The sequence below is a fragment of the Vombatus ursinus genome, unplaced genomic scaffold (genome assembly GCF_900497805.2).
Source record: "Vombatus ursinus unplaced genomic scaffold, bare-nosed wombat genome assembly UNPS02009573.1, whole genome shotgun sequence".
Classification (NCBI taxonomy): Eukaryota; Metazoa; Chordata; class Mammalia; order Diprotodontia; family Vombatidae; genus Vombatus; species Vombatus ursinus.
In genome coordinates this window covers 28,291,859-28,319,323 of record NW_020949351.1, presented here as the reverse complement: position 1 = coordinate 28,319,323, position 27,465 = coordinate 28,291,859, and the positions used below count along the sequence as shown (strand labels likewise).

The 27,465-nt window shown below is 34.9% G+C and overlaps 1 protein-coding gene across 1 annotated transcript in view; it reads left to right on the top strand.

Annotated features, from left to right (window-relative positions):
- Positions 1-27,465, top strand: part of CARMIL1 (capping protein regulator and myosin 1 linker 1) — a 366,062-nt gene that overhangs the window by 240,932 nt on the left and 97,665 nt on the right. The window contains 7 exon segments of the mRNA XM_027852377.1: positions 1,881-1,958; positions 2,091-2,167; positions 5,864-5,968; positions 11,954-12,023; positions 24,279-24,360; positions 25,099-25,198; positions 25,301-25,355. Of these exon segments, the coding sequence (XP_027708178.1) occupies positions 1,881-1,958; positions 2,091-2,167; positions 5,864-5,968; positions 11,954-12,023; positions 24,279-24,360; positions 25,099-25,198; positions 25,301-25,355 (567 nt within the window).

Here is a 27,465-nt window from a genome sequence, read left to right as displayed (position 1 = left end):
GGCACCAAGCACATTTCTTTCCTGTTTGTTCCACCCGTTCTTGTTATCCTTCTTCGACACTTTCTACCTACCCTACTGAAAAGATATTTTTTGCTTTTTTCTTATGGTGAATTATGATTGTTGTGTATATCCTTGATTGTCACCTTAACTGATGATCCATTCCTGCTGTTATCCCTCTAAAAAGATAGATGCAAAGGCCTAATTTAGACAGTTAATAAGATGCTAAACAATTGTAGGAAATGCTCAGATGGAATAAATTGTAGAGATTTAAAATTAAATGAGAAACAATTAAAAAATCCCTAATGTTAATGTGACCAAACTACAACTAAATGACAACAGTATCAGTCTTCTAAGAATGTGTTTTATGGGAAGGATGAGAAAGTTCTAGTGGACATTGAAGTGTTCCAAGGAAAGTTAGTAGTCCATAGGAACAGTACGTGTGATTTCACTGGTATAGGAAACTCCTTTTACCAGAGCTGTTCTATACCTTTTGTATAATTTCTAGTCAAATAGATGCCTGAAGCACTGAGAGGTTAAATAACTTGTCAAGGGAGGGTGGTGGGGAGGAAGGGGGAGAAAAATTTTAAACTCAAAAGCATATGGAAATGATTATTGATAAATCAAAATAAATTAATAAAACAAAAAAAAACATAAATAACTTGGATGAAGGTCAGGTAGTCAGTATGTGTAAGAGAGAGGACTTGGATCATGCCTTCTTCTGAGGCCAGTTTGATTCTCTGTCCACCATATCACGCTACCTTTGAGCATTTGATTCACCTAGGTTTTAAGTGTCAGCTCGGTGCAAGGTACTGTTCTAGCCAAGGATCTTAAATCAGGAATATTCATAGCTTAAGTACTTTGCAAGTCTGCTTATCTCAGGCTAACCTTCCTTTGGCTAAATAATTTTTTCATTGGAAGAATAATAACTCTCAACATATCTGTCTTCCATTGAAGTTTTTAAAATTAATGGAAGTTAACCAATGGCTACAAGACTCTCAGCTAAGTAAAGGAAAGAATTTGTACTTCTTTTTTCACAGTGTCTCTTGGCATATATACAAATTTTTAATTTTGTTTTATTTCATTATCGAACAAGAGTGTTCCTCTTGGAACACTCTAGATCTTACTGTGGCCTCTCATAATGCAGATTAAAGCTCTATTACAAGTTTTTGATATTTAATTTTTCATAAACACATGGAATAATAAGTCTACAGTTCTACACTTTCAGCCTTTGTGTGAAGGGAAGGCTATGTGTAACCTATGAAAATGGAGTTTGGCCAGCTGTGCGTGACAATTTTTTTTTTAATTCCCTGATAGGTCTGTCAGATCTGTCTTATTAGATTTCTAAAGTGCTTCAGGACAGGAAGACCTTGTGTGACAAAGCAGAGGCTGGCCAGACAGCATCATATGGTTCAGATTCAAATTAGTGGTGATCCCAACACAGGGTACAAGACTTCATTTGAACTTTCAAAATTGATTAGCATTTTGAGAGAGTGACTGTAATCCAGGTGGCATTTCAATCTCAGGAGTTAAAATTAATTAGCACTTTTCAAAATGGTGTAGCTTAAGCTGAGCTAATCAAACAAATCTAGTGATGCATAACAGACAAGAGCTTGGGGAGTCCGGATTTCATTTGAAGGTTTCTCATATTTTATCTCAAGCTTAATTTTATATTAAATATTTTCTAGAGTTTTGTTTTTAGAATTATGTCACTGTAACAAAAATTGTGATAACATTATTGGAGGTAGAAAAGATATAGAAGAAATGTGAGCAGATTTTCTAGTTTTTCTGAATTTTCTTATTTTTTAATGCTGGAAATATTTGATCTTATTTTTATTGTTTTTAGTGGTTAATTTCTTGTTGTTGTTCCTTTTTTCCCCAAGTACCTGTACAACTTTTTGGCTCAGCCAAACGCCATTGCTCACCTGGATTTGTCCAACACGGAGTGTGCCCTGGACATGGTAACGTTTTCTTTATCTTGCCTAGGAGTCTCAGCATCCGTTAAGTTGTCATATAGTGGAATTTCTGTTGAGTAAAGTAGACTTCTGTAATCAGCGATAATCGATAATCAAGCTGAGGTTTTTACTTTCCAGGTCTGTGCAGCACTTCTTCGTGGGTGCCTTCAGCATTTAGCTGTCCTCAGCCTTTCCAGGACTGTCTTTTCTCACCGGTATGGCATTCTTTTCAAGCACCATTAATTAATTTTTTTTATTAATTTATTTTTAGTTTTCATCATTAACTTCCATAAGCTTTTGAGTTTTAAATTTTCTCGCCCTTCCTCCCCCAGACGGCATGCAATCTAATATAGGCTCTACATATGCATTCCTATTAAACATATTTTCACATTAGTCATGTTGTAAAAAAGAATTAGAACCAAAAGGAGGAACCACATGAAAGAAGAAACAAAGCAAAACAGAAGAAAATAAAGAGCAAATAGTATGCTTCCATCTGCATTCAAACTCCATAGTTCTTTCTCTGGATGTGGATAATATTTTCCATTGTGAGACTTTTGGAGATCCTTGCATTGCTGAGAAGAGCTAAGTCTATCACAGTTAGTCGTCGCATAGTGTGGCTCTTACTGTGTACAACGATCTCCTGGTGCTGCTAACTTCACTCAGCATCACTTCATATCAATCTTTCCAGGTTTTTCTGAAGTCTGCCTGCTCATCATTTCTTATAGCACGATAATATTCCATTACATTCATATACCACAACTTGTTCAGCCATTCCCCATTTGATGGCCATTCCCTCAATTTTCAATTCTTTGCCACCACTAAAAAGCTGCTGTAAATATTTTATACATGTGGGTCCTTTTCCCATTTTTATGATCTCTTTGGGATGCAGCCCTGGAACAAGCACCATTAATTTCAACTGTATGTCAAATAGTGAGATCTTTCTCTCACAGAGCTTTTAAGTAATGGCTTTCAGATGAATCCTAAAAGGTAGTAATCACCATGTATTATCTAAGGATATTCAAACTTAAAGGTTTATTTTTTTCTTTTGTTAAGTTTTGTTTTGGTCTTGATCTATGCATTCATCAATGTAGAGAAGCCCTGATGGGGAAATCTCCTTTACCCATGTTGATCAGCAACTCTTCTATGACTTATGGTCTTGGAGGGTTGCCTTAAAGAGGACATTTGGTTGCTTCCCCACAATTCCTGGAGCCATCACTGTATTTAACTGCCTTAAAATAAATACTGCAACATTCATATCTATAACCACCCTAAAATCACCAAATTAGGTTCCGTACACTTTAATAAAGCAAGGAATTATTGTAAAATTAGTTATCCATCAAAAATAGTTATAAATAAAAAACAACTTCTGCTGCTCAAAAAGAGTAAAGTTTCTGACCTCTGGGAAATCTGATCATGTAGAAACCTTATCCCTGAGAATGATATATAAATGAGCATTGCCTTGTTTGTGAGCATATACAGTTTGACAATTTAAATTAATTTGTGATTTAATGTATAATAAAGATGGTATATATGATGTATCACAAAATATTTTATATAAATATAAAGATAGTATATATGTGTGTGTCTAAAGATAGTATAATTTTACATATGTGTGTACTATTTTATACATTAAATTACAAATTTATTTAAATTATCAAAATGCCATAAATTCTATCTAAGCAGTTCTTCCCTACAAGCAACTGAAAGGGTTTGAATTGGAGGTAGAAGTCACTGGGTTACCCACAGCGTTAGACTGGATAGGGAAATCATCATGGAATTAGTAGGTTTCATCTCCTGAAAGGTGTTCCAAAATTTTTGCTTCTTGGCTCAAGTGGTAGATTTATATCATTCAGTAAGATTGTACGACCATAAAACAGACTAGTTTAGATAGAGCTATGAATGATTGATTAGGTGAGTAGATATGTTGAAGGGCACTTGGAAGAAATGTTGAGTAAGTTCGCCTGATTTCAGTAAAATACTGAAATGTGGAATACCATTACAGTCTCTTAAATAAAAGAACATTGCCTTCTTGAGGACCCTTAAATGGCATAGGTGAAATAAACCGATGATGATTTCTTAACTCTGATGATGATAGAATTTGTGACTTGACTAAAGAGTATTTTACAGGAAAAGAAACAAAAGGAGAAATTAATTTAAAGAATTAATCTGTTAGATTGATAAAATAAAGCAGTGGTTAGGAACACATATGTTTAAGCAAATGTGTTTGGTGTACCTGGAAAAATAATAGTTGGGCAATAGAAGATGTTGCCTAACAGTCTATTATTCCTGTTTTCCATGTTGTTTAGTGATTTGTATCAGATCAGAATAATTCAAAGGTTGTTTGCATGTGATTCTCAGTGCTTTTGCCAACACTACAGAGGGTAGGTAGGGATTGTCAGCATCATCAGATGGTCAGTGAGATCTCCTTTCACTGGTCCCTTTCACCTTCGTTTATTTATTTATTTATTTATTTATTCTTAGTAAGACAGTTGGGGTTAAGTGACTTGCCCAGAGCCACACAGCTAGTGAGTGTCATGTCTGGTCCTCCTGACTCCAGGGCTGGTGGCATATTCACTGCACCACTTAGCTGCACCACCTTTTTCCCTTTAATAAATGCATACTTTTATACTTTGATATCTTTGAGATCTTACTGATTTACCTCCCCTAGCGTAGATCACAGGTAGCCAAGTGGCACAGTGGATACAATGCAGGACCTGATTAAGGCTCGTCTTCCTGAGTTCAAATCTTGCCTCACACACTTAGTAGCTATGTGACCCTAGGCCAGTCACTTAACCTTGTTTGCTACAGATTCCTCAGCTGTAAAATGAGCTGAAGAAGGAAATGGCAAACCACTTCAGTATCTTTACCAAGAAAACCCCAAATGGCATCATGAAGAGTTGGACCCAATTGACAAATGACTGAACAACAACAGAAACGCAATGCAGATCATAGCTCATCCATGCCATCTATCCTGTGGAATTCTTGTCCACTTCTTTGCATAAATCCTCCATAAAAGATGCACCAAAATCCTTGAATCTTTTTCTTGAGTCCTTTAAAAATTCATGGATGCCCATATACCACTTGTGCTACTTATCTGTTGTTCCATTCTTTTACTACTCAACTGACCCTGAGTTTCTTCTCTGGTTGTATGTGCCACAGAGATCTTTAATGAGACATTGAAAACTGTCATTGGGAATATGTTCTTACTCGACTCCACCCACAGTGATTCTTTCCATTGCCCTTTGCCAGTACTCATTCTTCTGAGATAGTGGTCTTTAATGATTCTCAACCACGTAGAAATTGTTCTGGGCTTTCAACAATTCCAAGTTGTTCCTTGTTACCAAAGTCCATGTTTTTATTTTTTATTTTTCTGAGTTTTAATTTCTATTCATCTTTCATTTTGAATTCATCTATGTTTCCTAAATCATCCTTTCTAGAGAGAATCCATTTATAACAAAGACTAAAGGAGGAGAAGACTTCAGCAAAAGTAACCACCATTTCAAAAAGTTAGGTGCCCAGCACCCTAAGGCATCTTGTTTAATACCAAATTATACATATTCACTTTTAAATCTCAGGACTTCTCTTTGAAGATCAGCAGGCATTAGTTTATTTGAAAAGAGAGGATGGCATTGCGGAAGAGTTATTTTAGGGTATAGTAAGGAGTTGATCAATACCTTTTTATTGATTTGATGGTCTATTTCTTCACTTACATTTCACAGTCCCATCAATTGCTTTGGAGTTTTTTTTTTTCTTCTCACCTTTTAAATAAATTTAGCCATTCCATCCATTAATTCACAAAAGATCCACGTGCAGCCATTGGGTAATTGTGTATCTGTCGACATTGGTCATTTTGGAATTACATATTGCTGTAAAAATGTCAGTGCTAACTTCTTATGTTTTTTGATTTACAGGAAAGGAAAAGATGTACCCCCATCCTTCAAACAGTTTTTCAGCAGTTCTCTTGCCTTGATGCAAATCAACCTTTCAGGCACTAAACTCTCTCCCGAGCCTTTAAAGTAAGTGCCTTGTTCTTTTTCTCCAGAGCTTTTGAAGTTCAATTTTCTGGATGATTTTATTGAAGAATGGGAGATGTAATCCAAAAGTTCAAAAGGCTAGTGCTTTCTAAGCCTCCATCAAGTTCTTTTTGACCACCAGGAGGGTGAGATCCACAATACTGATGTTATTAGCAACTTAGAATAAAGAGATCTCCCTCATGTCTGATGCAGTTGGCTCACTTTTTTTCTTTTATGAAATCTTTGCTCACAAGGTTTTTTTTTTAATTGATTACTCTTCAAGAATCTTCTGGCACATATTCTAGAGTGTAAATTGTTGTGTTGTTTCTAGTCGATACCAAACATTCTGACTAACTTAATGATAAGCAAACTCTAGAACAGTTATTCATAGGTTTATTTGGGAGCAAATTATCTAATTTCTGAATTATCCTGACCCTGATGCAGATTCTTTTTTTCTTATTATTTTCTTTCTAGCTAGCTGTCTTTTGGTTGTTTCAATGGTATGAAAGCATCAAAGTGGAAAACAGAATGCAAATAAATCAATTTTACTATCATTTAGAAGTTCCAGTGAAATGATTGGTAATTGAAAATATTTAGCAAAATGAAACTTGAGGAGTATGTGGCTTTCAATCATGACCTCTGTCCTTCACTTCCACAAATAATAAAAAACTTTGATGTTATTATGACGGCAATAGAATTAACCTACCTTTGGAACAAGGAGTTGTCTTTAGAAATAGTTAAGGCATAATGTCCTCCCTCATTCTCTGTCCTCTACCCAACACCCCAAAAACAGAACTGAATAAAATGTCAATATTTTTCCCTTTTCACCATTACTGTAGACTTACATGTGACATCATTTGGGGTAGTAGACAATCAACCTATGTAGTTAGTTCTTCTTAAAAAAAATTAGACATTTATCTAATTATGCTATTATTCCTTATAAAACATTTATCTAATTGTATACATTTTTGGATCTTTCCACAATAGTTGAGGATTTGATAGTGTTCCCTAAATTATACTGTAATTGGAGATTAATTACTTATCCAAGCAGGAATATATTGCCAAATATTTGGCAAACTTTAAAGGAATGGTCATCTAAAAAAATATGGCCAATGTGAGCTTTGTTTGGCTTGAGTGTACAAATTTATAACAAAAATTTAGTTTCATTTTATAACAAATAGAGGGGAAGGTGAGGGGATAAGAAGATGGATCTTCATGTAAATAAAATAAAATTTAATTAAACAAAAAAAAAGATTACATTTATACTAAGTATCTCCAACCCAAGAGATGAAATGTTTATCGTGTAGAAAGGCTAATTAATTAGGCAGACTTTGTACTTATGTAGATGTAGCAAAAATTGACTTTTTCATCCTAAAAATAATTTTTTAAATCTGTTAATGCATAATTTCCTTGTAATAGGTATGTTGCCATGTCCCCATGTTTTATAAAGTATTTCCTTTGTACTTGTGTTAAATTACATTCAGTTGTGTAGCAAACATTATTTATGGTCTCACTTTAAGAAAGTAAACTTTTTAAAGTGTTTATGCCTACCAAAGGTAAAATGTGGAAGAAATTAGAAATTATCAAAATGCCCCCAAATTGGGGAATTACTAAAGACAAGATGACACAGCAAATCAATGAATCATTATACTGTTATTTTATTTTTTTTTTGCTTTTTGGCGAGGCAATCAGGGTTAATTGACTTGCCCAGGGTCACACAGCTAGTAAGTGTCAAGTATCTGAGGCATAATTTGAACTCAGGTCCTCCTGACTATAAGGCCAGAGCTCTATCCACTGTGCCACCTAGCTGTCCCTTATATGGTTATTTTATAAAGTCCTAAATAATTTTGGACTATGTGTCATGAGGCCTTTAAAAAGTGATGCAAAAAGACCTCAGAATAATGTATGGACACTAATTATACTTTTTTGCACAATTGTATTTTTGTAATTATAAGTTTGTTTTTTTGATGCATATACTTAATTATTTTTTGTTGGTTGACTTCTGAGGGGATAAACTTTTTTATTATACAGGTTGTTAAATGCAAGTTTTAAATTTTAAGTAGTAAGCTTTTTAAAAACCCCAAATTCTATTTACTGGGTATTCTCTAAACATTTGTGTATATATATATGACAGTAATAGTTTTAATTTTTTTGGATTATAGAGGGGATTTCAGGATCTTTCAGTACTCCAAGGTCTTAATCACTAGCATCAGTTATTTTCAGACTAATTTTAATTCAGGTTATTTTATTAAAATTTTACAGGATTGCTGATCCACTTATAGTACATATTCAATGTTGTAATACCTAGAATACTTAAATACCCAGAATACCCCATTCTTGTACCACCCACATAAGAGTTTATTGTATCTGGATAGCATATTTCATGATATGGATGTGATATATCATTACTTGTGTAAAATTATAATCGTGCCAAATCAATAATCCTTTCATCTTTGTGGTTACTTCTTTGTGGAAGTATATGAAAAATATAGATGGTGGGCCATCTTGGTTCATTTCTGCATATATGGTACTCACAAATTTGAATGATTTTTTTTCTGTGATGATGATTATAGTATTTAACTATTTTAACTGTAAATAATTAAGTATTGTGTTGATGAAACTTCTATAAAGAAGTCAAGAAACAATTCTGCCTTGGTAGAATAGGAATGAGATAAGAGTCCGATTTTTGAGAAGTGTTTGGTAATAGGTACATGTAAAAGGACTGGATGTGAGATGGAGGGATGCAGGCAATTAGAAATTGTTACATTAATAGTTTTGGATAATGAAGTAATAGTTTTCCTCACCAACTCTGTTTTTGCCCTACTTTTATTTTAATAGAGCTAAGGGGCAAGTCTAATGATTTTTTTTTAAGCAGGGAATTATTTATTTCATTAGTTGGTCTTTCATTTTGAGGCCATGTTTTTTCATTCAAGCCAAAGCATTTCAAGCATACTTCAAAGGCCAATGAGTTTCTGTGCCTTGATGTTTTCCTTAGAGCTCTGCAGGAGAGATTGCATGGTGTGCTTCAGAAATATCCCAGGGTTATTGTTTTAGGTATCTAGCCATTAAGGATTCAATCTATACTAATTATTTCTCTCTTAAAAAATTTTGGCTTGGTATTTTTAATAAATTCACTTAGGAGTGCTTTGAAAAGTAATTATACATAGAATTAACCATTCAGAAGGAAGGAGATTAAACCTAAAACTCAACTATCATTTGTTGTCTTAGCGTTGCATGGTTGCAGGGTCTTTGAAGAAAGACGTTATTAAATTAATCAAGGTTTGTTCATAAATGAATTAAGATAAATAAAACAACTTGTTTGAAAAAGCTGCACAGTGCATTTTGGTTCATCATTAAATGACAGTTTCTACTGGGTTAGTTATTTTTGGTGGCCTGGTCAACAAAATTTCTCAGTAGTTTTCTTCCAATTGTGGACTTGCGTTAGTTAAATATCTTAACATGTTATTGCTCCTGTAACCTTAACTTTACCAGGGAAAGGCATTAAAAAGGAAAAATAGAAAAAAAATTTTTCCTTCAAAGGTAGCATATAAGAATATTTTAGAATTAAAATGCAAATCTCTTCCCTATGATATTTTCAAGCCAAAAAATTCAAATAATAAAATATAAAGAAAAAAGCAAGACCTATATACCAATAATATATGCCCATCCTTCCCAATAATCCTCATGAATAAGTGATTCTGTTATGTTTGGAGGTACATTTTCTAGAGATTTTTTTTCCTACTCTCTGAACAAAGGGATAAATTGAATTAGAAAAGGAATGGACAAAGGGACATGAGACAAGGAATTAAAGAAAAAGAATGCAAGGTATGAATTGAGATGAACTGATTCATAGGAAGATGACTTACAGATGAAGGAAAAGTCTTTCACTGCATGCTGTGATACAGTTAAGAGAAATAATTATTTGAACTCCATTTTCTCAAGGTTAAAATAACTGAGTGAAAAGTGAATTTGTTACATGATATAAAGCTTTAAAAATGATTTTCATAATATTTAATTATTTTTTTCTTTACTGAGTTTAGTCAAATGGACCTGTAAGCATGCATATAGGCCTGCTCTGACAGACTGAAGAGTGGGGAGAAAGGAAAACAAGTGTACATGTAGTGAAAGTAATTCAATACTTTTCTTATTACTGGGGAAGTGACGTATGAATTAGTGAAAATCCTGAATTATTCTCACTCAGTATTTTGAGAGAAATTCAGTTTTATTTTACACAACATAGTGACCTAACAGTTGGCCAATGAAGCATTGCCAAATGGAAGTCCTATGGCAACGTTTTAGGAATAGATAAGAATCCGGTGTTAACCAATGCATTATCTGTTTATATGTGGGTACTGTTAGAGTACTTTTTGATTTTAGGAAATATATTCCCCTAGGGTACTTTTACCCTGTTAATTTGCATATCAAATTATTTTACTGTTGATGTTTCAAAAGCAAGTTTCATCTGGGCTTTTGTCCAGGTGATCACAAAATCTGTATTAATGAGGTCTGAACTCATGACCACATGTTAGGGAAATTTTTAAATAATTTTCATTTAGTCCTGTCATGCTGAGTGGGAAGCATATACACCCTTGTGAGGTGAATCAATATTATTCCCTTTTTTTTTTTAAGATAGCTCTCACTTCTAGTTTTCCTCGATCACACTAACATGGAATTAGAGAATAAGTGAATTTTCATAGAATCAACTTTTTAATCATTGCTAAAATGAAATAGGCTATATATTCTTTTGTCTGCTAAACTGGTTAATTTTGAACACTGGAATAACAACACAGAATATGGCTTCTGCACTCAAAAATAAAATCTTTGAGGACGCTGTCTTTTATCTTCTTTGCTGCTCTGATAACAATTATCTAATAATCTAAGCATTATTAATGATGCTCTAAAGTAGATGCAGGTGGGAATTATCTTTGAAGAACTCCATTTAATTTCAGTGTGGAATTTAGTTTTACTGTTGGTTTATTTGCATAGGAATAGCATTCTGGTTGGCTTTTGAATTTATGATAGAACTCTTACTGTATAAGACCAAAGAAAGCTATAGAGCCATTTTATCAATGTTGTCACAAAATGGAAATACAATTGGAATTTAAAAAAAAAACCATTGTCTTTTGTTTTTATGTCATCTTGATTTTCAGATAGGTTGGTCCTCATTCCCTTACCTATTACAATGCAATATAAGAACAAAAGAGGGAAAAAAGGGCAGTTCAGCAGGACTACCCCATATTTCAAATAAATCTAATGATATATATATATAGTTTCACCCTCTAATTTCCTTCCCTCTATAAGGATAACTAATATTTTTTTAAAAATCTGAGCTGATATTTTCAGTTTGACCTGTGATTCGGGTAATTTTCTTTGTTCAACACACCTTAAAGTGTGTGCTTGACATTTCTTTTGATTGATTGAGTATTTAATTTTACAAAATTTTTTATGCTTACCTATAAAAACGATTTTTAACATGCATTTGTTAAAATTTTAAGTTCCAAATTCTTTTTCTCCTTCCTTCCTCTTCCTCCTTCCTGAGAAGGCACGCAATTTGATATTGATTATTTGTATGGTCATGTAAAACATATTTCTATATTAGCCATGTTTTGAAAGAAAACACAAACCATAAAAAAAAAGAAAAAAGAAAAAGAAAAAAAGTTTTTTTAAAAGTGTACTTCGAGAGACATCTAGATGGCATGGTGAATTAGGGCACTGCCCCTGAAGTCGGGACCACCAGAGTTCAAATCTGGCCTCAGACCAAACATGTAATACTTCCTAGCTGTGTGACTCTGGGCAAGTCACTTAACCCCAATTGCCTTTCAAAAAAAAAAAAAAGAAGTGTGCTTCGATCTCCATTCAGATTGCGTTCTTTTTCTGGAGGTAGATTGCATTTTTAATCAGAATTTTGACTTTTTCTTTAGAAAAAAAAAACAACACAAAGCTATGAATTTGGTAGTTTCATCTTAATTTTATTTTTCTCTTTTCCAGAGCACTCTTATTGGGTTTGGCTTGTAATCATAATCTGAAGGGGGTTTCTCTTGATCTCAGTAGTTGTGAGGTAAGTCTAATTTTAGTATATGCCTGTGAGAAAATAGCCCCAGAATTGTGTTGACTTTTTCTTGGCATGTGACACTGTAACTCCACAGAGTATAAATGGGGTAGAAAAATCATGTCATAAAAGTTCTGATACTGTTTTTCTCCAAGTGGTAGCAATTACAGTGTTAGCACCCTGTTTGGCCCTCCAAAAAAAAAGCATTCAAGTATGTTTTTTAAGGGACTCATTTTTGTATCCCATTACCTAAGAAACCATATGGCAGGTAGGTGGCACAGTGAATAGAGTCCCGGACCTGGAGTCAGGAAAACCTGAATTCAGATCCAGCCTCAGACACTTTGCAGCTGTGTGACTCTGGGCAAGTCACTTAGCCTTTGGCTGCCTCAGTTTCCTCATCTGTCATATGAGAATAATAATAGCACTTGCCTCCCAGGGTTGTTAAAGTGATAAAAGGAAATAATATTTGTAAAGCATTTTGAAAACCTTAAAATGTTATATATAAATGTTAGTTATCCTCATCTTCATCAGTATCATTGTCAAGTCTTCCCATCATTCACACAGATTACAACTCTTCTATAACTATGTAGTGGTCTTTGTGAGTTGCTGTAGCAAAAAAAAAAAAAAATTAATTAGCTTGCAAGCAAGTGGAATGTGGAATATACTCTTCTCCAAAGTACTCCTTGGGCAGTAAGCTTATGGTCTGTCCCTTTTCATAATTGTTTATCTCTCACTTATCTCTCACTTCTGACTGCCTAAGCTAGAGCAAACAGTTTTCCAGATGGGCTTTGCAGCTCTATTGCTTCTGTGTCTTATTTTACATATTAAAATATGTTATGCCTAATATTCAAAATCTATCTGAACATTGAGATTATGGTAACAGTTTATATAATGCTTTACAGTTTACAAAAGGCTTTATGCCAATAATTCTGCCATTAGCCATGAGGACATAGATTTGAAAATTTCTTTCTCATTTCCACTTCTTCAGATCCCTAAGTTCTTTTACAGCAAGCTCTGCTGCCCCCTCCTATAGGAAGCCTTTTCTGATCATTTCACTTATGAGTACTCTGACCCATCTCAAATTTCTTACTGTTTACTTATCTGCATATGTCTTATGTGCATATGGGCAACTAGGTGGCGCAGTGAATAGAGTGCTGGGCCTAGAGTCAAGAAGACCCAAGTTCAAATCTGGCCTCTGATATTTACTAGCTGTGTGACCCTGAGCAAGTCACTTAACCCATTTGCCTCACTTTTCCCATTTGTAAAATGAGCTGGAGAGGGAAATGGCAAACCACTCCATATCTTTGCCAAGAAAACCCTAAGGGGTCATGCAGAGTCAGACGTGCTTGAAAAATGGCTGAATAATAACGAAACAATGACATGTGTCTGGTATTGTTTTATCCCCTAGGAAAATGTAAGGCTATTGACAGCTGGGACTACTTTTTTTTCTTTGTGTTTTGATGGACTAGCCCAGGGTCTTATCATATCATAGGCATTTAATAGTAAAATATTATTATTGCTTATATAAATACTTGTTTAATTGAATTACTATTGCAAAATTATTATCCCTAAATTTGTTCAAGAAAAGGCCAACTTTTATGATTTTGTAACATAAGAGGTTTTTGTTTTATTTTCAATACCTACTTGTGAGAGCCTGTTATCTTAAGCATTCAAGGTTTTTCCATGGCCTCTGTTATTGGTTAATCAGAGGATGATTAAATAATAGTAATAACAATAAACCTCTCATTTTAAAGTTTACAAAGTGTTTTTCTCACAGGGCTTCATAATATAAGTAATTATGGTATGATTTTCTTTATTATCTAGGGATAAGGAGTATATCCTTCAATAGAGAGTGAAACCTTTGATTTTCCTGATACGATGAACTTTCCTAGTGAAGAAACTCCCTAGACCCATGCAGTTTAGCATTTTCATTGTCTTCGTCTTAGAAAGCTGCCTAGATTAATGTGGAGTTAAGCGATTATTCCGGGTTGACACAGCCAGTATGTGTCTGAGCTGGTTTTTGAACCCATGGTTTCCTTTATCTACTATATCTGACTATCTCTGATCCACATTTTTTAGATGAGGATATTGTTATTAGTACCTTGTGAAATTACTTGCCCAGTTTTATATCCAGTCTAACATGCATTAGTTTTGGGAGTGACACCTGGTTTTTTTGTCTAAAGGTCAGGATTTTATTTTTATTTTATTTGTTTGAGTTGGCTTTAGAGTTTAAAAATCAAGTTCTCATTTCTTTCTTGAGTTCCCATTTGGTACTGCCCCTCTTCCGTCCCAGTAGCAGTTAGGGAAGCTGTAAGGTACAGTGGATGGAACGCTGGGCCTGTAGTCAGGAAGACCTAAGTTAGAATCCAACCTCAGACACTTAACTAGCTGTGTAAGCCTAGGCAAGTCATAAAAAACCGAATCTCTGTCTGCCTCAGTTTCCTCATCTGTAAAATAGAGATGATAATAATAGTACTAACCTCACTGTGTTGTTGTGAGAATCAACTGATGCAATTAAATCACTTAGCACAGTGCTTGGCAGCATAGTAAGTGTTTTATAAAGGTTATCCATTATTATTATTATTGTTATTATTATTATTCTTGATAAACACTTGGATTCCTACAGTACCCCTGGAAAAAAATGAATTAGAATTCACTAAATAGCCTGTGCTTTCACTGATGTCCAGGTATAATACGGAATTAAGATATAGGAAGTGGTAGAGAAGTCAGCCTGCTGGCTATCCTTGTGATCATGCTTTAAGGTGTTTTTCTGAAACAGTCAGCCACCATGGATAGTAAAAAGCACATTGAACTGAAATTCAGAAGAGCAGGATGCTAGTACCAGTCCTTCTATTAATGAACTTTGTGGCCATAGGTATGCTACTTAATTCATATCGGCCTCAGTTTTCTCATCTGAAGAATAAGTAGTTTGGGCTAAGCAATCTAAGACCTCTTAGAGCTCTAAGGACCCACGGCAAGTCTGTAATGCATACTAAAAAGCAGACATCACCTTTCTGATGATGGTCCATATATTCAAAGCTATGGTTTTTCCCGTAGTGATCATGACTGTGAGAGTTGGTCTATAAGGAAAGCTGAGTGCCACAGAATCAACATTTTCAAATTGTGGTGCCAGAGAAGATTTTTTAGAATCCTTTGGACAGCAAGGAGATCAAATCAGTCAACACTTAAAGAAATTAATTCAGACTCTTCACTGGAAGGTCAAATACTGAAGCTTAAATATTTTAGTCAGATAATGACAAACTGATTCATTGTAAAGACCCGGGTGTTGGAAAGGATTGAAGGCAAGAGGAGTAAAGGGACAGTAGAGGATGAGATGGATAGATAGTGTCATGGAAGCAACAAATGTGAGCTTGGATCAGACTTTAGGAGATAGTGGAGAACAGAAGGACTTGGCATGTTATGGTCCATGGGGTCACAAAGAGTTGGACTTCAACTACAACAATAAGAGCTCTAAAATTCTGTGATAACTTTCTCAGGCTGAGGACCTTTTTACCAGTGGAAACCCAGTTTGTAGACTAGACTCTGAATGGCATAATTGTGATGTTACCTGTAGACAGATGAATGAACTTCCAGTGATCCCTTCAAGCTGTAAAGTTTTATGATTCCTTATTTGAATGGTGTATCTGAGATCATTTGAGTAGTGCTTTGGTTCCAGTGCAAACATATATGCCCCCAATACAGCTATTTAAAATGTCCTATAAAGCCCTTGTATGATCATGACTTACTTTCACTTAATTTAATCTATTATCAACATTAGAACAGAATAACTATATATTTTGAAGCCTATATGTGTGTGTATAGATACATATATTTTGTTGATGTACTTATGCTATATTACATAAGTACATTTCAATATTTAAAAGGTAAAATGATACCTATTATGACCATAAAATCAAATGATTGTTTACCATAACACAGTGAACATGTAGAGCCCTTTTTGCTCCAAGTTCCTTATTCCTCTTGGCAGGAAAGAAAATCTAGAGATTTGTTTTCAAACCACATTTAGGCATTGACAGAGGAGAAAAAGGAATAAGCTCTTAAAGATGACTGTATTTGGATAGAAAAAGAATAAAAGCAAATTTAAGCCAGGAGTTTAGATATCAGGAGAGGAGGCTAGGAATACCTCAGTTCACATCAGTTATTTCTGTAGTCACTATATATTGATCCCCCCCCCATTCTCACCTCTCTTTGTGTATTGCCCTTGTAGTTCTTATTGAATTTATATATTTCCAGGTTTGAAACTTTATACAGGTGTTAATTTGAGTAAGAATAGCCTCATTTCAATAAAAGACACAGTAAGATTTTATCTTCATAAATTCATCATTACTGCTCAGAAAAATGAAGCCAATATCTTTATATTTCCCTTTAAAGCCATGTCAGAAACCACAAAAAAGAAATGTCTCATAAGTTTAAATAGGATTGAATTCCCTATTTTCCCCAAAGAATGAAACCATTAGCTGTGGAATTTCTCAGTTCCCTCCCCTTCCATTTTTTTCAGTGTTATCTATCATATTTCCCCTTTTTCACAGAAGAAAAGTTCCAACTACTTACTAAATATGTACCTTTGATTCAGTCCTCATGTGTCTTCCAAGATAATGTCCCAAGTATGATCCTGTGGTTTTAATTCATGTTCAGTTTGTCCCTATCCATTACTCCTTCCCTTCTGCTTAGTAACATTGACAAGTCACCTTCATTTCTCAAAATGCCTTTCTTTGACTCTTTGGCTTTCACCTCATTCTTCCTTCTATATTTTAAGCATTTACTCACTTCTCCACCTTTTCCAATGTGGTATCTTTTCCCCCCAGTTTACTGAAATTACTCTATCAATAATCACTAATGACCTAAAAATGTCCAAATCCAGTGGTATTTTCCTCCTTGACCTCAGTACTATTGACTGCTGTAGACCACCCACTCATTCTTTTTTCACTTAATAAGCATTTATGTTCTCTTCCTTTCATTGAAAAAAGAGAAAGTTATTATAACAAATATGTATAATCAAGCAAAGCAATATGGGTGAGTGTGTGTGTGTGTGTGTTGTGTGTGTATATATATATAAAACACCTTTCTTAGAGAAATGTGTTGCAAAATTATCCCTTTCTTCTCAATAGTCTCTGCATTTTTGGCTTCTGTGTCACCACATTCTCCTACTTTTGTTCCTAACTGACCCATCCTTCAACATCCCCTTTGCTGACTTCTCTTCCTGATCCCTTAAGCTTTGTAGTTCCCATGGTCCTGTTATTTGTCTTAAGTCTTGAAATTAGAAATCTTACTCATTTCTGTTGGACATCATCTCTGCTTGGATGTCCCTGTGGCGTCTCATACTCAACATGTCTAAAACATAAAATATCTTTACTTAAAAACCCTATTATTCCTACTTCTGCCTTTCCCTGTTTCTCTCAGTAGCAATGGCTTTAAATTTTAGTATTATCTCCTACATATAATTGGTGGCCCATGACTTCTGCATCAGAAATATCTCTTTCATTCATCCCCTTTTTTCTCTTCTCACTCCACCCACCCAAGTACTTTCTTACTTGTCTTCACCTTGATCTCTCTTCCTCCACCTCCAATTCATTTTTTACATTGATACCAACTAATATTCTTTATGCCTGGTATGTCACAGTACTGTTTAAAATTCTTCAGTGGTTCTTTATTGCCTTCCAAATAATGTCTAAACTGTTTACCTTGGCATTTAAGACCCTCCATAATTTGGCACCACCCTACCTTTATAGCCTTCATACTACTTCATATTACTCTTCTTCATGTATTCTGACCTCCACCGAAACCACGGCATTCACTGTCCCCATACACTTTTCTGCCTCCCCACCTTTGTTCTTACAGTATCCTAGACCTAGTATGCCCCTCAACAATCCCATTTCTACCTGTTGAATTCTTTCACATCTTTTAAGAACCACATCCTCCATGAAGACTTCCTTGATTTTTTTCCAAGTATAGCTAGATGACATAATGGTTAGAAGATTGGTCTTGGAGTCAAGGGAACCAGAATTTAATTCCTGTCTCAGGCATTTAACTATGTGTGTGATCTTGAGGAAGTCACTTAACCCTTCTTAGCCTTCTTTATGTGTAAAATGAGGATAATGCTAGCACTAATGTCATCGATCTCTTCCAAAGAGCAAATTAAATTGTGTGTTTGTATGTATGTATGTATGTATGTATGTATGTATGTATGTTGAGATATTTGCAAAACTTATAGTGATATATAAATGTTATTATTATTCTTCATTCATTCAACAAGCATTTCTTAGGTGCTGCTATGAGCCAGGCATTTGCTAGGTGCTATGGTTTCGAAGACAAAAATAAATAGTCCTTATCCTCAAGGATTATACAGATAAGTCAATGTAAATTTATACAAACTAATTTGGGAATTGTGGGGAGGAAAATAGGAACTAGGTAGATCCTGATAGACCTCATCTAGGAGGTGACCTTTAAAGTGATCCTTGATGAAAGGCAGGCATTCTGTGAGGCAGTGTTGGTGAGGGAGTACATTTTAGGAATTGTGGGACAACTCATGGATATGGACAGGGTTGGAAAATAATGTCATGTAAAGGGAACAACATGTAGGTTAATTCCATTGGAACCTGGTGTGTGAAGGAGAGTTTTGTGAAATTAGTTTGGTAGTCTGGAAACAGATTGTGAAGAGCAATAAAGTAATGATGATGGTGAAGATGATGATAATAAACAATTGTATAGTGTTTTAAGGTTTTCAATGTACTTTGCACGTGCTTTAAATGACAAGCAAGGGTTTTTTTTTTTCTATACTTAGTTGACAACTCTGGGAGCTTTTGGAGAAAGGTTGTGATATACTCAGATCTGTGGTTTAGGAGCATCACTCGAGCAGCAAGAGCCGAGCCAGGGAGAACAATCAGGAGGTTATTGCAGGAAGAGGTGATGAGATTCTGAACTATGATGGTGGCCCTGCGAGTAGTGAGAAGGCAGATGAGAGAGATGAGATTTGACAAAATTTGGCAATTGGTTAGATCAAACAGTGGTCAGGTGAGTAGGAAGAAACCAGAACAGAGAAATTTCATGAAAAACCATAAAAGAAGGAATATCCAAGAATGAGGAGGGCAGTCCTCCCTGTTGAGTGCTGTAGGGAGGTCAAGAGGGATGAAGACAGAAGAAAAGTCATTGGATCTGACCAATGACATCATTGGTCACCTTGGAAAGCACAGTTTCACTTGAGTGGTGGGGTTAGAAGCCAGTCTACAAGGGGTTGAGAATTGAATGAGAACAGAAAATGTTAGGGAAAAGGCAATCAGCTTTTTCTCAGAGTTTGTCTGTGAAAAGAAGAATAGGTAATAATATGATAGCTAACAGGGAAATAAGACTAAGTGAAGGTTTTTCCTTTTTTCTGTTCTTTTCTTTCTTTCTTTCTTTCTTTCTTTTTTTTTAATTCTTTTTTGAGACTTTGGCAGTTCTGCTTGTCAGTAATGGATTTTCTCCTAGGTTATGTCGTGGCACTTTGTACTTTGCATACATATTTTTTTTTTTCCCATTTATTTTATATTATAGGAATTTGTGTTTGTGTCATGCAAACAGATCACAAACTCCATGATGATGTGGACAATGGCTCCTTAATCTTAGTGTCTCTGCCCACACACCTAAAACAGCTATTTGTATGTTATTTGTTTTAAAAACACATTTTGTTTCACTGCCATAGACACTTCTTAATGGATACTTAAACCTCTTTGCAAATTGCATTCTTTTAAATTTTATAATCATTCTTTTAAAACATGATTTAAAACCAACGATTTTTAACAGAAAGAGCTGAATAGATTCTTTAATTTTGACTATATGGCACTAATATTGATAGTTATAATTGACCAACCTTTTTATGGCCTCTGCATATGAACCCTTTACATTGTTTGTAAGTCATTTCACCAGTAATTCAAGGATTTGTAATTTCATTGTTCTAAGCAGGCATCCCATAACACATTGAAGCTTCCTCTACAACTTTATATAGCTCTTAAGATTTACAGACATTTCGTATGTGTTTTCTCATTTGATCCTCACAATAGCCCTGTTACGTAGGTGCTATTATTATCCACATTTTATGAGATAAATGAGGCTGTGAGTTGTTCAGTCTCATAGTGTCTGAGCAAGGATTTGAACTTAGTTCTTCTAGACCCCAACTCCAGCATTCTATCCATTGCACCACATGGCTGCATAGTAGATAGTGTTCAAGAGTTTCTGTGGCCAAAAACATTCATTATTTAGTTTCTAACCTGGTGGTGAGCCCTCTCAGAACTTTACTAGATTGATTCCTGGACAAGTACCCAGTCCATTACTGAGTTCATTTATATTCAAAGTCTATCCTACTTCATTGGCAACTGGATACTTATTCAATGCTACCAAAGCCTTGAAGAATTCAGTCTTTTCCAGCCTACAATGAGCTCTGTCCATAGTAGGGAGGCTTCTAACATATTTTGATGAGTTAAATTGAATTACTACTGTGACTGGGAAGACATTTCCCAAAGAGAAAATCCAAAAATGTTTTGAGCAATGATATCATCATCAAAGTTAGCATATGGCTTCTCAGCATGACTACTTTGAAGGAGAGAACATTCTTTTGATTGTATCCACTTTGGGTAGTTTTTAAAATTACTTTATAGCCATACCATATATGGAGGAGAGTAGAAATTCAAAGCTTAAACTCTGATTCCTGTGATCTTAATTCCCTCTTAGATAAACAGGAAGGAAGGAAGGAAGGAAACAAGCCTTTACTAACTTCCTACTATGTGCCAGGCACTGTGCTAAGTGCTTTACAAATATTATCTCATTTGATCCTCACTACATCCCTGGGAGGTAGGTGCTATTATTATCCTCATTTTACAGTTGAGGAAATGGAGTCTCTCTGAGGTTAAATGACTTGCCCAGGGTCATACAGCTATAATAAGTAGCTGAGGCTGGATTTGAACTGAGATCTTCCTGACTCCATATCCAGCATTCTCTCCTAGCAACCATTAAGATGCCCGGCACTACCTAGCAGCCAAGGGGACGGGGCATTGTTAAGAGAAGCCTGAGTGCAGTATAGTAGCAAATTCAACTACTTCTGGGTATGAGCCTCATTGTAGAGTAATATTTTCACTGGAAACTGCCCACCTTCACATCTCATCCTATGGTGCATTGCAAGATATTTTGGTGACCATTTCAAAGTATGCACATCAGCTGTAAAAATTCTAAGTGGAAATGAGTGGGTGGGAACTTTGAAGCATTACTATTCAAGCTGATAGGCTTTCAGCTAGCCTTCCAGAGTACACAATGTGTGTTGTATGCATTTATGATCCGTGACCTGTTGTACATTCCCACACACAACATTCCTGTCGACTGGAACGGTAGAATGCAAAGCTGAAAATGTTTCACAAGAGCAGGATGGGCCGGCAAGGCTTATGATGTGTTCCTCTAGTTTTCAGCATTTTGAAAAGAATTCTGAGTTCGTATTTCTCAAGCATTTGAACTACTTACCATTGGCAGAACCCCGAGTAGCCACTGAACCAACACCTTTTGTTGGGTTTTATCCAACTAAGTTCTGCCCTTTCCCAAACAATGCCTTTACTGAATCTTGTTTTCCAAATGAAAAAAGGAAACACTTTCACTTTCTGGGGGTAATTTTATCTCTTTTTCCAACTTTTAGTCTTTATATGTCCTATGATTGATTTTCTCCTCTCAGATTCCCAGAAGAATAATTACAGTTTTATTCCTACATAGCTCTTATTATTGGAGGAAGGTGGAGGGAGGAGGGTGAAAAAAATGAAGGGAGAATGATTTTTCAAGTTAATTTAAGTGGACTTGCCAACATCAGTTTTAAAACAGATGATCTTTGGAAGACAGCAAATGAGGATTTATGCTCACCTTTGGGTTGAAATCATCCCATCATCATGGTTAATGGACTATCAGAAGTAGCTTTTCACTTAGTAGTGGAAGCAACATGTGAAATGACAGAGCTTTTTAAAGTAATATAGCTCTCTTGAAGGAAAAGTGATTTTATTTTTAACATTTCAAAATGTATTCAGTTACATAGAGTTCTCCCTTAAAAAGTTCTAGAGTGTAGAATCCAAATGACGATTGTTTAAAACCAGTTTCTCTCTCTCACACACCCACACACACACACACACACACACACACACACACACACACACACCCCTTCCACTCATATAAATAATTTAAAAACAACTTTCATTTACATCGTGTTGGAAACTTTATCTTTTTGTCATTTACTGATTTATTTCATCTATTGTTCTAGGTGAATTTTTTTAAAAATTTGCTATTTTCCTGTTTAAGTTAATTTCCCTTTTTTTCCTGAAGCCTAATTCTACCTTAAGAATTTTATTTGTCATTTAACAATGTTTCTTTATTCATATTGTCTCTCCCATTTAACTGTGAGCTCCCTGAGGGCAGGGACTGTATTTCCATTCCCAGGGTTTAATCCAGTGTTTGGTGTCTAGTAGGTGCTTAATAAATGCTCATTGACTGATTGCCTATTGACAGAAACTGCTGCTTTCCCTCTGTTTTATGCTATTTATTTGTTGCTGATGATATATTTCACCTTTTTTCCCTGTGCTTTCTTCAGCTTGGCCACTGCGTAAGTACCTTGACTACTCTTATATAAACTTTTTAATAGCTAACTCAGTAAATGCAGTTCTGTGTGCATGGCACATACTTGGGCTTTCAATTTATTGGATTCTTTTTAAATTAGCAAATATCACAATATTTAATATACATATTATTTGTAATATGTTTCCTGTCGAGATACATGCTTACACGCATGCACACACACATATAAAACATTTTCTGTCAAAGATCGTGGTTTAATAGACAGAGCCCTTAAAAGTCACTCATGGTTCCTACTCTATAACTACCAATACATAGATGGTACTTGGCGTTAACATGGATACAAATCAGGTCTTTTTAAAAACATTTTGTGTCTTAAATTGTGCTTGCCAGCCAAGAAGAAATCTGAAGATAATTTTTTTTCAATTAATTCAGGCTGTAGTCACTAATGTTTGTCTTTCCGGATTTATATGCTGTTCCAGCCTGTGGAAATAAAATTCATTTTATTTGTAATGCTTTTTACTTATTGTGTGTTTAAAAAAAATTCTTTTTCAGTACATACAGCCTCTGTATTACATGTTCATGTGATATAGATATATATATATATGTATGTATATATTCAGTATTCTATACATTATGCTTCTCCCCTTTGTTTAAAAAAAATTGAATAAATAAAATAGAAAGGCATTCTGACCCCACTGAATTTATTAATTGTTACTATGCAAAAACAAAATGGAAAAACCTCAGATACCTGCGTTTTGCCAGATTTTTATTCATTTTTAAAATATTTCATTAAATATTTCCCAATGACATGTAAAAATATTTTTAACATTCATTTTTTAAAATTTTGAGTTCCAAACTCTCTCTTTACAGCTGCTCTCCTCTCCTTGAGAAGGCAAACAATTTGATAGCAGTTATATATGTGAAGTCATGCAAAACATATTTCCTTATTAGCCACTTTGCAAAAGAAAACAGTCAAAAAATAAAACAAAAAAAAACTTGAAAGTATTCATATTTCTTGGTGAAAAAAAAGATTTGGGTGGTGTTTCTCTTCTGAAAAGGAATTCCATAGTAGAAAAAGAACCTTCTTGTGATTTTACTAAATAAACTATCTTAATTTTTCTTCTGTATAGTTCACAGAGCTTAGATGTATTATTTCAACCTAAAATAGCTGAACACCTCTACTTCACAGTGATTATACACATCTTAAGATGGGTTTAGGTATGGGTCATCTCCAAAGGCCAATTGAATAATTGTTGTTTTTCCTAATTTGGTTTCTTTGATGTGATTTAAATGAGCAGCTTTTAAGTATAAACTTTAACATGCCTTAACGTCAAAATGAAAGCTGTCATGAATTGGCAGCCACTGATTTTGTTAGTTGTGGAAATGGGAAAAAATTTGCTTTCCTGATACTTTTTCTGCTGGTTTGGGATGCTAAGGTCTGATGAAGTGGGAAAGAAGGGGAATTTCTTCAGGGTGATAAGGACTAAACTCATACTTCTTCCTTGCTTAGTGCTATTTCTAGTAAGGTGTGCTGTACATTTTTATTTTGTTGAAACATTTATTTTTAAGACCCTTGCTTCTATTTCCGTCTTTTTCATATACATCCAAGCAGCTACAGACTTTCCTGACAGGTCTGTGTTTGTGTGTGTGTTTGATATGTGTGTCTTCTAGCTGAGATCAGGAGGTGCCCAGGTGTTAGAAGGCTGCATTGCTGAAATCCACAACATCACCAGCCTAGACATTTCAGACAATGGTAAGTACAGGACAAAAGGGCATTGGGAGATGGAAGAAAAGGGAAAAAAAAAAAGGAAACATAAAATTTTTATTGGATTAGAGAAAGAAAATCATATAGTCAGAATGAGGAAACTCACCAGGTAGGAATGTCATTGGCCATCCTGAATTAGCAAATTTTTTTTTTCAATTTAGCAAGAAAGTATATTTGAGAAATCAGAACAGTGCTTAGCTCTCGCAGAAATAAAAATATGGCCAAATCCACATGATGGGAATGAGATAAAGTGAATGTGTCACTTCCTTTCATCCTGAGAATTTGGAACTGTCATGTTTACACTTCACACAACAGAAATTGTGTACCCCATTACTTTATTTAGGAACTTACTTACATTATGATACATTAGTATCGACTTTTTGCAAAAAAAGAAAATCTCCCTACACTAACAATGAGTAGGCTAGTTATCCTAGTGAGAATAAGGGATTAAGCTGCTGCTGTCCTCTCAGCCCCCTCCCCATTTGCTGCTGACTAAGTATATAAATAGCCAGTGATGAGGAGAGAGATTTGGATGGGTCATTGTTAGAGAATGAGGTTATCCCTGTGAAGTAATAGGAAGTGAAAGGAGAGTAAAAAGAACTTTGAGAATGAATGGTTAAGAATCCACAGAGCTATCATATTAGTGTGCAGATTTGCCCATCTGAAAGTAACCTTCCTTCTGTTCCATCTGTATTTTGATTCTCTATTTATCCTGTTTCCTCATAGGATTGGAATCTGACCTCTCTACACTGATAGTATGGCTTAGTAAGAACAGATCAATACAACACTTGGCACTGGGCAAAAATTTCAATAATATGAAATCCAAGTAAGAGTATTTTCCTTTTTTTCAAAATGACTTAATTAAAGCAACCAACCTCAATAAAGCTGTTGATGTGATTCAATTGTCTCCATTTTTAAAATCCTTTAGAAATCTTACACCTGTTTTGGATAACTTAGTACAGATGATTCAAGATGAAGAATCAGTGAGTATTGTTTTTAAAACCTTTATATTAATATCTGTGGCTTTATTCTCCTTGCAGATTTTTTTCAGTGAATTAATCCCTATGTGTTTTCAAATACATCTGACCATATAGGTAAATCTGCCCTAAATGTATACTTTAGAAAATGTGACACACACTTACAGATTGTTAAAGGTTTTAATGTTAGTAAGATTAAATACACTAAGGATTTGCTTCCTCATTTGTATGTACACTTAAGTCATTTTTCATTACCGCAAGGTTATCTTTACACATCAAGAAGCCAATGAATTTTGACTCTTAGCCCCCTCTCTGCATTATCCTTATTTCTCTAAGGTCAAGTGACAACCCTAGACTCATTTTTTGTGCCTTGTGGCCTCAGCTCTTACTGGGAAACATCAAATTACTCATTTGAATTTCACTTGGTTTTGCAGAATTGCAAGAAGCATAAAAAGCCAGCCACATTTTCCTAAGAGTTTATCATTACAATCTGTATATCCTACCTACTCATCCTCTTTTAGTTGCCCTTGACTGAGACTCCCTCTGGAGAAAATGATGAAATTTAAAATATCTTGACACGATACTTTTATTTCATGAACACCAGAAAAGAAAGGGAGAGGCATTAGGAAAGTTCCCCTTTTAATCCTTTTAATTTTGTTCCGAGCTTTTGATCCCTTACCTATGTTTGGGTCCTTTTGAATTTGGTCGCTTCCTTACCATAGTCCTCATTTGGATGCTGAATATAATGTTATATATAATTATCTATTTAAAAAAAACTCCCACTACACTCTGTGCGCATGTGTGTGGGCATCGAGTGGATTGGGTTTTGGGGGTTCCCAACTGTTCATTGATAACTTTTTTTTTCTCCCATTTTTATAGCAAGTTCGAAAGTCCATGTCTATGATTTCCTATAATAGTCTGTCTCTGTTTTTTTTTTTTTTTTGTTTTGTTTTTGAGGCAATCAGAACTAAGTGAATTGCCCAGGATCACATAGCTAGTGATTATCATGTGTCTGTGGCCACATTTGAACTCAGATCCTCTTGACTCCAAGGCTGGAGCTCTATCCACTTTGCCACCTAACTCCCCGAAAGCATCTATTTATTTATCTATCTTTCCATCCTTTTTTTTTTATTAGCCAATTGGGGTTAAGTGACTTGCTTATTCAGAAGATTTCTTAAGTACCTCTCAAAATTGCTAAGGAAACTAGTGGGAAGCAGAAGGGACCTACAGAATACTGGGGATTAGAATACTTCCTGGCTTTCTCTGTACATCCAGTACAACATCCATCAGCCTATTGTATGGCTTTGAGCTTGAATAAGTGTGGGAGGCTTCCTACTAGAAATCAGACAGGGTTTATCCCTCCAAGTTTCTGAATACAACTTCCTTTATGGTGGTCTTATGCTAATCTAATTTTCAAACTGCAGGTTAGGGAATGGGCTTCATTTATTATTTAATGAATTAAAAAGTACCTTAGTTTATCCTAATGCTTGTAAAATATCTACCTTGTTCCTAATAATATGCCCTGTTATTGAAGCTAGAGGTTGTCTTGACATCTAAGTTGTATGTTCTAGCTTCTTGCCCTTTAATTTTATACGTGTGATTTAGCCTAACAGTAATTACCTTTACTTTTGTCTTGACTAATATTTAGTGACTTTGGGATCCTAGGTTATTTGAACTGCCACAGCTTTTTATGGTTTGGGAAGCTAAATCTGTGAGGCAATATTTAATATCTATGCTAAAATATTTGTTAAACTATACATTTAACATTTTACAAAAAGAATAGGTAATATAGTCTTCAGTTTTATTTAATTTTTATTCCATTAGAAACCTTAAAAATCTGTTTCTCTAATTCTAAAGGTTCCCTTTACAGCTAGCTGAAATCCTGATAGTTTTAGAAATTCTTTGAAAGCATTCTTGAGGAGAATGCAGGTATGGTATTTAAAAGAGAACTGTGTCATGTTAATGCACACAGCCTTGTTACTAATAGCACCCTATAATTAAAAGATTTTTTTTTACTTTCATGTCATTGAAAAGTGGGTGACTTGTAAAAAGCAATTAGCATATTGCTTTTTTTTCCTGCTACTGAATCAGTAATGAGTAAGAATGCTAAAACGAT